Source organism: Triticum aestivum, chromosome 3B (genome assembly GCF_018294505.1).
Source record: "Triticum aestivum cultivar Chinese Spring chromosome 3B, IWGSC CS RefSeq v2.1, whole genome shotgun sequence".
NCBI classification, from domain to species: Eukaryota; Viridiplantae; Streptophyta; class Magnoliopsida; order Poales; family Poaceae; genus Triticum; species Triticum aestivum.
Window position 1 is genome coordinate 118718094 of NC_057801.1, and position 9871 is coordinate 118727964.

The 9871-nt window shown below is 43.9% G+C and overlaps 1 protein-coding gene across 1 annotated transcript; it reads left to right on the top strand.

The window, feature by feature from the left end:
- The first annotated feature begins 2455 nt into the window (after positions 1 to 2455).
- On the top strand, positions 2456 to 7976 carry LOC100286394 (NADP-dependent malic enzyme, chloroplastic). The gene is made up of 20 exons (XM_044491617.1): positions 2456 to 2730; positions 2905 to 3179; positions 4172 to 4292; positions 4376 to 4450; positions 4637 to 4788; positions 4874 to 4979; positions 5049 to 5114; positions 5247 to 5342; positions 5436 to 5507; positions 5595 to 5678; positions 5799 to 5897; positions 5990 to 6037; positions 6132 to 6185; positions 6258 to 6356; positions 6485 to 6574; positions 6671 to 6748; positions 6974 to 7048; positions 7158 to 7248; positions 7364 to 7492; positions 7573 to 7976. The coding sequence occupies exons 1-20, from the start codon at positions 2686 to 2688 to the stop codon at positions 7659 to 7661; spliced, it is 1944 nt and encodes a 647-aa protein (XP_044347552.1). The 5' UTR covers positions 2456 to 2685; the 3' UTR covers positions 7662 to 7976.
- Positions 7977 to 9871: the final 1895 nt, after the last annotated feature.

Consider the following 9871-nt stretch of genomic DNA (forward strand, 5'->3'; position numbering starts at 1 on the left):
ATGGATGGAAAGGGGGAGGGCTGGCCCCTCTTTCCTTCCCTCCACCTAAGAGGAAGGAAAAGGGGTGGGGGCGCCACCCCCTCCTGCCTTCCCCCCTCAGGCAAACAAGGAAGGGGGGGGGGGCAAAGGGCAGGCGCCCAAGGGGACCGGCCGGCCACCTTGGGGTGCACTCAAGGCTGCCTCCCCCACATATATATATGAGAGGGAGGGGTGCCACACAACCGATGACAATCTCTTAGCCGTGTGCGGCGCCCCTCTCCACAGTTTAGTCATTTGTCTAGTTTCCCACTATGCACGGCGAAGCCATGCGGGAACGAGTTCACCATTACCGTCACCACACCGTCGTGCTGCCGGAACTCATCTACCACTTCGCCCGTCTTGCTGGATCAACAAGGCGAAGATGTCATCGAGTTGAACGTGTGCTGAACGCGGAGGTGCCGTACGTTCGGTACTTGATCGACTGGATCGCGAAGGTGTTCGACTACATCAACCGCGTTAATAAACGCTTCCGCTTTATGGCCCACGAGGGTACGTAGACATACTCTCCCCTCTCGTAGCTATGCATCTCCATGGACAGATCTTGCGTGTGCATAGAATTTTTTTTCCATGCAATGTTCCCCAATAATATGTGCTTTACAAGTTTGTCGAGTCGGCTTCATCAGACACTTGGAGTCAGCACGCTTTACTAGAAGCCATCACTGACTGGCCGAGCCGGATGCAATCCGACCCGCGACCAAGTGGACGAGAAACTAAGGGGTCGCACGCTTAAGTGAAAGGTACCTGTGAGGTTGGATCTGACTTCGCTTGCCGGATGAGATCCGACCAGGACTTGGATACGAGCCGAGCAGACTTTGGGGTTTTCGATCCATGCGGGGCCCATGTGATGAGCCTGCGGTGGATGCCTATATATGGTAGAGGTGCGGCAGACCTTTTCGATTGATCGCTTCAACGTCGTCATTATGCTTTGCATGTGTTACAACTAGTCACCTCTACTCGGAACCCCGACTAAGTGATCGGACCTAGCAGTCTGCCACACGGTGTTCCTCTTGCACCAGTGGATACCAATAGAGGCAGTGTGCTCGTGATGCTCCAGCAAGCCTGTTCGAGGGATCCGGCGTTCGGCTGCTCGAGGGAGATCGACGAGGAGAAGGAGACGACCCTGGTGACGCGCTGCTCCGACTCTTCTTCCGCTGCGAGGGACTGCACGTCTCTAATCTCGTAATCCATCTCCTAAGCCCAAGAGGACATAGGTGGTTGAATGAGTGAGTTTATTTGGATTCATCAAACTTGTACGTTTATGAGTATAGTCAAATACTCCCTCTCTCTCAGTTTACAAAGCGTGCGCGTATCCCTAGGTCGTCAATTTAACCAACCTAATGCAAGTAATATATTACAAAAAATATACCAATATAAACTTTAGATGTTCTATTTTCAGAAGACATGATTTTTGTGTTATATAGTTTATATTAGGGTGATCAAATTGGCAACCTAGGTATACGCGTAGGACTTGTAAACTAAGACGGAGGGAGTAGTACATTAGTTGCTAAATAATAAAATACGAAGTTAGCAACAACAAGCTAAGCACATATGCATTAAAGACTTTAGTTGCTAAACTCTTTAATGCACTTCAAACTCCGGTCCAAGCACATGTTCATAGAGGCCTCGATGTGACAACTAGTGCTATTTCCAATATTGATTACCATGATATGATTAATATTTTTTCTAAACAATTATAAATAATGTAGTCAATGCGATTTCAAGATTAACTACCATTAATGTAATTAATGTAATTAAAAATACTATCTAGGGTGCAATCTTAATCAACGGTGCATTATCCGTCTTTTTTCATATCGGTACTAATCCGGATTGTGGATGAACATCTCAACAAAATCAGGATTGAATACAAAATTAAAGATCACGTGCACGTTTCTTTGTACTACATATTAAATCTACATGCAAGACGTGTTTAAATAGAAAACATGTGAAATCTTGAACTTGCGCTTTTGTAGGCAAATACCATGTTTGCTTGGGTTGTAGCTACAAATACTCGGATTATAGACCATTTTCCGTAAATTAAAAGCGTGTGGTATTCTTTTCTCCCGTTGCAACAAACGGACTCTTTTGCTAGTATGACTTAAAATACGAGGGGCACAAACAAACCAGGATTGAGGTACTACAGTATACTCATGTGAAAAAGTGGACAAAATGACACATCTGTGTTTGCTCTAATTTAACATGAATGTGACAGTTCTGCCCACTGGCACATAGCGTATCATTTTCGGAAAGCCAACCAAATGCACGTCATTTTAATGAAATTTCTCGTTACATTTCTGGCTAGAGAAAAGTTTAATGACCCCGTACGTCGCCGGGGTTGCCCGGCTGGTCACCAGCCAGCTCCACCATCATGTAAAACGGGAGGCTGATCGAAGCGGCGTGCGAAAATCACCGCGGCGAATTAAAGTATTCCGCCGCCACCGGCCCCAAATACAAAGCGCCCTCGGCCCGTCCCCTTTTATAGCCCCCCCGTCTCCTCCACCTCCCTCTCGTCCCCGTTCCATCCCACCTCCCCCAGCCTCCTCCACGCTCCCTCGCGCGCAGGGGCTCCGGGCCGAGGACGCAAGCGCGCAACCAACTCAACTCACCCACCCCGACCGCGCGTTGGAGCTCCCCGCGGAATTCGCAGCCATGCTGTCCGCGCGCACCGCCGCCGCGTCCCCCGCCGCCTCCCTGGTACGGACGCCACGGCCGTCTCCACGCGCTCTCGCTCGCTCGTCCCGCTCTCGCTCCGGCGTCTCGCGCCTCGCCGCTCGCTTCGACTCGCATGATTGCGCTGTGTTTACGGTGCTCTGGATGTTTGTGCGAGGAAGTAAGCTTCGTGTGTTTGTGTTTTGTCTGACGCTGCAGTGGAAGCGCGGAGATGGCGCGGGGGGCCGCGGCGACGGATGCACGAGCTGTTTGGAGGTGCGGAGGAGGGCCGCGGCCGTGACGGTCCGCGCGGCGCAGCCCAAGAGGGTCGAGGCGGTGGCGATGGAGTCGGCCGCCGAGACCGCGGAGGCCGAGAAGGAGGTGGCCGCCGAGAAGGAGGTGGCGGCGGCGGGCGGCGGCGTGGAGGACAAGTACGGCGAGGACAGGGCCACGGAGGAGCTGCCCGTCACGCCATGGGCCTTCTCCGTCGCGAGGTGAGCGGCGCGGATCGGATCGGATCGCTGGATCTGGGTGAGGCGGACGTTTCGATGGGTCGATCTGGGCGGGGATCGATCCATTTGGGTTAGCTATACGGTTTCCTCCGCGTGCTGCTTCGCCTAAGCTATACTAATGTTTTACTAGTTCATTTCAGAACTTTGACGTGCCTAGGAGTCAGTATGCGTGTCTCGTTTGCTTGCATCACCCGAAACAAATCTGAACTGCGTAGTAGATTTCCGTGTGTGGGGCGCTCGGCAGCGGAAAGTAACTGTCCCTTTCTCCTGCTGGTGCAGCCCACTTCAGCTGACTTTTGTTGTTTCCTCGCACCCACTATGGGTCACCCGGTATTGTTGGAGTCGTCCAGCTGGTCGCGTTAAAATTTCAAGTAATATTACTTTTACAATTCCAGTTTCACTCTAGTGAGAGAAAATTGTTATAATTTAAAGCGGATCTGGGTTACCGCTGGGCGGATTTCGGGTAGGTTGTTAGTAGTTGAGCAAAACAACGAATTGGCTGTTTTGTTTTGATTTTGGTTTCTTCTATTTTTTGCTTTCTTGTGGGTGGAGTATATTCTAATCTGGCAAAGAAGATAATCTGGCCCACAACAATATTTGTGTCTTGTTTTCTCCACTGCCCCTGACAGCGAAATTTGGCTGCAAATTGATACTGAATCGACAGCCGTATGGTAAACTTTACTCCGTAGCATATAATTTTGTTATAGTTAACTAACTGAATCGACAGCCGTATGGTAAACTTTACTCCGTAGCATATAATTTTGTTATAGTTAACTAAAAGCAATCAGCGAACGGTAATTTCAGCAAGGAAAGTCAAAAGTACCCAATTGACCACGGTGATTTTAGAAAAACCTTCTGTAATTTTTTTATTTGGTTTGGAAGATTGTTTCATGTCAATGGACAATCCTGCAGTGGGCCAAATAAGTTTTGGTCATTATGTTAACACGAATGCTAATAGACCTTTTGTGCCACAGTGGTTACACCCTTCTGAGAGATCCGCATCACAACAAGGGACTGGCCTTTACCGAGAGGGAGCGGGATGCGCACTACTTGCGTGGCCTTCTTCCTCCAGGAGTTGTCTCCCAGGATCTCCAAGTATGTGGAACCATCACTAGCCAATATAAGCTGTAAATCATTTTGGTCTTCTTTTTCCTAAGGTTTTCTTAATGTGTATGCAGGTGAAGAAGATCATGCACAACCTTCGCCAGTACAAGGTCCCGTTGCAGCGCTATGTGGCCATGATGGACCTTCAGGTAGCACAATTAGTCATGTTGATTCTATGAACTATAGATTCGTTCTTGTAAGAAGATTAGCTATGTAATGCAGCGAATTCCTTTTTGAAGATCTGATAAAACCCACACTGCACCAATGTAGTCAATTTGTTGCAGTTAAAATGATTTATTGATTGCAAAATTTTGCACAATGTTGTGTGATTTCAGGAGAGAAATGAGAGGCTTTTCTACAAGCTTCTAATTGATAACGTGGAGGAGCTGCTCCCTGTGGTTTATACACCAACTGTAGGTGAAGCCTGCCAGAAGTATGGGAGCATATTTAGGCGCCCACAGGGTCTGTATGTCAGCTTGAGAGACAAGTATGTTTGCCCAGCTTTTTTTTATCAAACTTGCAAGAATTATGTACTGTGTTTTTTATTGGGACTGATTGGAGGTGTATTGTAGGGGGAAGGTCATTGACGTGCTAAGGAACTGGCCTGAGAGGAACATTCAAGTTATTGTAGTCACTGATGGTGAGCGCATTTTGGGGCTTGGAGATTTGGGTTGTCAGGTATGCTTGTCTAATTAGCTTCTTACTTCAGAAACTGTGCTTATATATTTTTGAAATGATATCCTATAGGGAATGGGAATTCCTGTCGGCAAACTTTCTCTGTACACTGCCCTTGGAGGAGTTCGCCCGTCAGCTGTAAGTATTTACATATGTTTTGGTCTTCTTTAGTTATTGTTTTAGTCTTCTTTAGTTATCCCAGTATATTTGCTATCAACAAGCTGCAAAAACAATAAAATAACTTCAATCTTTTTAATGTTCACTTTGCAGTGCTTGCCTATTACAATTGATGTTGGTACTAACAATGAGCAATTGCTCAATGACGAGTTCTACATCGGGCTTCGGCAAAGACGTGCTACTGGAGAGGTATGCACATGTGCAAATTTTGCTTGAAGAACCAAGACGTTATCAAAATAACCAGCACTTAAAATCTGATCTGTGCATTGTCCTTGATGGCAGGAGTATCATGAACTCATGGAAGAGTTCATGGATGCTGTTAAACAAATATATGGTGAAAAAGTTCTCATCCAGGTCAGTTCAGACACCTAGTAAATTGCATGTTATATGGTGATCATTTTGACTTTTTATCACAATAATACTGAATTTCCTTTGCACCAGTTTGAAGACTTTGCCAATCACAATGCATTTGATTTGCTTGCGAAATATAGCAAGAGTCATCTTGTTTTCAATGATGATATCCAGGTTGGTGAACTACTTGTTTCAGTTTTATCACGTGCTACCGTTCTGTTCTTCAGTATCTCTAATTCGCTATATATTTCAGTTTGTTGCCTTCTCTGCTGATATAAAATGTGTTGATTGCAGGGAACAGCATCTGTGGTCCTTGCAGGTCTGTTATCTTCACTGAAGGTTGTCGGTGGAACCCTAGCAGAGCACACCTATTTGTTCCTTGGTGCTGGCGAGGTTAGTCAAAACTCCTCGCGGTGTAATTTTTGCTGAACTGTTAAATTATAATGCATTATCTGGAACACATCTGACGGTGCATTCTACTGCAGGCTGGAACTGGTATTGCAGAACTCATTGCTCTTGAGATTTCAAAACAGGTAACTGGCTCAGGCTTTCAAAATGTCAGTGTGGCATATATAGTTTTAATATCAATGCTACAGCTAAGTCATGCTGGTTTTGATTAATTTATAGACAAATGCTCCAATTGAAGAGTGCCGCAAGAAGGTTTTTCTGGTGGATTCGAAGGTATGGAGAGTTATTAGTACGATATTGATTTTGAACACAGACTGACACAATTTTATTCTATTATATATGCAGGGTTTGATCGTTAGTTCCAGAAAAAACTCCCTTCAGCCATTCAAGACATCTTGGGCACATGAGCGCGAACCTGTGACAACCTTGTTAGATGCCATCAAGGTAGTCATTCTTTATGTGCATTTAAGAATTCAATTCAATTAGTACTGATGCTTTCACTGGAAATTGTTCTGTTAAGGTTATATTATTATTTTATTGTATCTCCTAAAGTTCTTTTATTATCTCTGTAGTCCATCAGACCTACGGTGCTGATCGGAACATCTGGAGTTGGGAGGGCTTTCACTAAGGAAGTTATTGAAGCTATGGCTTCTTTCAACGAGGTAATTTGAATTTTGAACATTGTTGTTGTTCACGTTGTAACTTTCTGGGATCAGTGAGACAGTTGAATAACTTCTGATCTAAAATTGTAAATGCAGAGACCTGTCATCTTCTCATTGTCAAATCCAACATCGCATTCTGAATGTACTGCTGAAGAAGCATACAAATGGACCAAGGTTAGTTTGCCAACATACACAGAGAGCTGGCTGCAAATTCGTTGAAGTCAAAACATTTGATGTTACTCATTTAGTTATTGTGCTATCCATGAAATGCAACAAAGCTTAATGAAAGACACTTCATGTTTGCTTTCTTCTTATACTTGTATATCTTCATAGCTAGTGCATCATAATTGGCACAAAAAGGGTTCACTAAAACATGCAAATGCATCTGCGTATTTGCAGGGTCGTGCAGTGTTTGCCAGCGGAAGTCCGTTTGACCCTGTGGAGTATGATGGAAAGATTCATGTGCCTGGCCAGGTATTTTTCTTTTAATCTTTTCCAATGGGGGGGCAATCTTGCTGATATGAAGTCCTGCTCAGTCAAAATAAAAGTTCTTCATACCTGATTGTCTGGGCTATCACAACAGGCAAACAATGCTTACATTTTCCCTGGATTTGGCCTTGGTGTTGTGATTTCTGGAGCAATCCGCGTGCATGAGGACATGCTTCTTGCTGCCTGTAAGTGCCTCTGACGAACATGTTATCCATGATTGCCTGCCAGTATGCCAAGCATTTCCTCAAAAATATTAACCATATTATGGGAAGCTTATCAATGTTTCATGTGTTCAAACAGCGGAAACACTAGCTGCACAGGCCACAAAGGAGAATTTCGACAAGGGATCCATCTTTCCACCCTTCACCAACATCAGAAAGATATCTGCCCTCATCGCTGCTAGCGTGGCTGCAAAAGCCTACGAACTCGGTATGTTCTCCGACACCCTTGCCCCCCTTCAGGCCTCATGGAATACCTGTGCTTGACATTGCTCAAACTTTTTTCTGCAGGCTTGGCGACTCGCCTGCCGCGGCCGAGAGATCTGGAGAAATATGCGGAGAGCTGCATGTACACCCCTGTCTACCGCAGCTATCGTTAATGCAGTGGAGATCAATTTTGCAGTAATAAAACGCAAGGTCGCAGGATGCTGCGACGCTGTTGTTGTCTGTCGCTGTTCTTGCTGCTGCTGGAACTCGTATCTGTCTATACATATATGCCGTGTCTGTTGTAACGCTGTGGAAGAAGTTAAGCAAACTGTCTTGTGTACCAACGTTTGTTATTCGTGTAGGTTGAGTGTAACGAGTGTAATAAGCACACAGAGTTCTAGTTCTCAAGGTAATATGGCTAGTGCTCCTCGCCTTTTATCTCAACTGGGATCCTTGACCATATATGAAAATAAATGCAAATTAGCTAATGGAGGGTGCAAAAGTTTCAATCGAATGGGGAAACATTTATAATATACTCCCTCCGTTCCTAAATATGTCTATTAGAGATTCCAATATGAACTAAATATAGCACCTTTTAGAGATTTCAATATGAACTACATACAGAGTAAAATGAGTAAATCTACATTCTAAAATATGTGTACATGTGTTCGTATGTAGTTTGTATTAAAATCTCAAAGGATTTATATTTAAAAAATATACCTGTGTCTGTATTGTGTTAAAAGAAAATGTCTATATACATTAGTATGTAGTTTGTATCTATATTTAGAAATGGAGAAATTCATATGTAGTCTGTATCGTAATCTCTAAAAATACTTATATATAAAAATGAAGGGAGTAGATTATGTCAAAAGAAAGACTACCATTTGGTTTTGCATCAAAAGCATTTTATCGCCGTCTAATTTCAGAGACACATACATGTTTTATTGTTTAAATTGATGGTCAAGTTTAAACCTTAAAATATATTTGTGCCTAGAGACCTAGGGAGCTTTTTGCCAAACCCTTCACGACATCTGTGACTGTGTGGGTCGCTAGGGCTCCTTGCCTTTCTGGCTTAGGGCATTTTCAACAGTAGCCCTATATTGGACACACAAAAGTAGTTCCTCCGTTCGAAATTACTTGTCTCGGAAATGAATGTATCTAAAACTAAAATACGTCTAGATACATCCATTTCTGCGACAAGTAATTCCAAACGAAGGGAGTAGTTATAGGGCACCAAAAAATTGGTTTGGCATCATTCGGAATTATTTTCTTCACCAGTTGCCCTATAATAGGTACCATTTTGCTCCAACGGCTGCCTAATATAGGACACCAACCACGTCATTTGCGATTGCATACATATTGAAACAGAAACATGAACTTGCATATAAATTCAAGCTTTGCAATACACAAATGCAAAACATGAAATGCACATAGCAAATTTAACTTCAAATCCACATATCAAATTCAAATGCAAACCATCCATCATAGTGCATCACCAACACAACTAAAAGTGCATACAACGTAGAAGTGCATAGAACATAAATCTCTGAACTTCCATTACCTTCATTGTTATTTGTGTTTGCATTGTCTTCACGGTTTGCATTGACCTCATTATCAGCATCATTGTCTTTGTTGCCATCACCATCCATAGCACCACCTCCTCCTCTGTCACCACCCATAGCACCACCTACACCTGTGAAACCACCTCCTTCCATGCCACCACCCGTGAAACCACCTCCTCCCACGGCTCCTCTCAACTTTCATAGCATGAAACCACCCATGCCACCACCAATGAAACCACCCATGTAAGGATGAAACTGGATTAGATAATTTCCATTCAATCTAGTTTCGAATCCGGAAAAATGGAAGAGAAGTGTATATCCGACCGGATAGAAAAATAGACTTCGGATAATTAAAACGAATTTGGATTAGACGCCTCCTCCACGACCGCTGCGCATACAGACGCTTCCTCCTCCCCTGACTACGACACCACCTCCACCGCCCGCATCTACATCTCATCCTCCTCCGACGAAGAGGAGGCGGTTTAGGGTTAGGGTCTAGTATAGGTTTAAATTTCATTCGAAATCTTATAAAATATCAACAAATTTGGATGAAAAAAATAAACCTGAAATCTAAACTTGAACAATATTCAGTCTACCTTAAGTACACGGACTTTGTGTCTTTGTCCTAAAACACCTTTTTTTCATTAAAAGAAGAAACATTTTTCATTGTCGATATTCAAAGGTTCATATAGCTGCAAAACATGAATTATCGAATGTCAAAAAAATTCTTACAAAATATTCATGTCTGAGATTTTTGTGCCCTGGTAAAATTTGCGAAGGAAAAAAAAGTTTCTTCTACGTGGAAAAACAAATGCAGTACT

Coding starts and splice junctions, on each gene's coding strand:
- LOC100286394 (XM_044491617.1), top strand. CDS start 2,686: ATGCTGTCCGCGCGCACCGCCGCCGCGTCCCCCGCCGCCTCCCTG. Junction 4,293..4,375: donor TTGTCTCCCAGGATCTCCAA/GTATGTGGAACC, acceptor ATGTGTATGCAG/GTGAAGAAGATCATGCACAA. Junction 4,451..4,636: donor TGGCCATGATGGACCTTCAG/GTAGCACAATTA, acceptor GTGTGATTTCAG/GAGAGAAATGAGAGGCTTTT.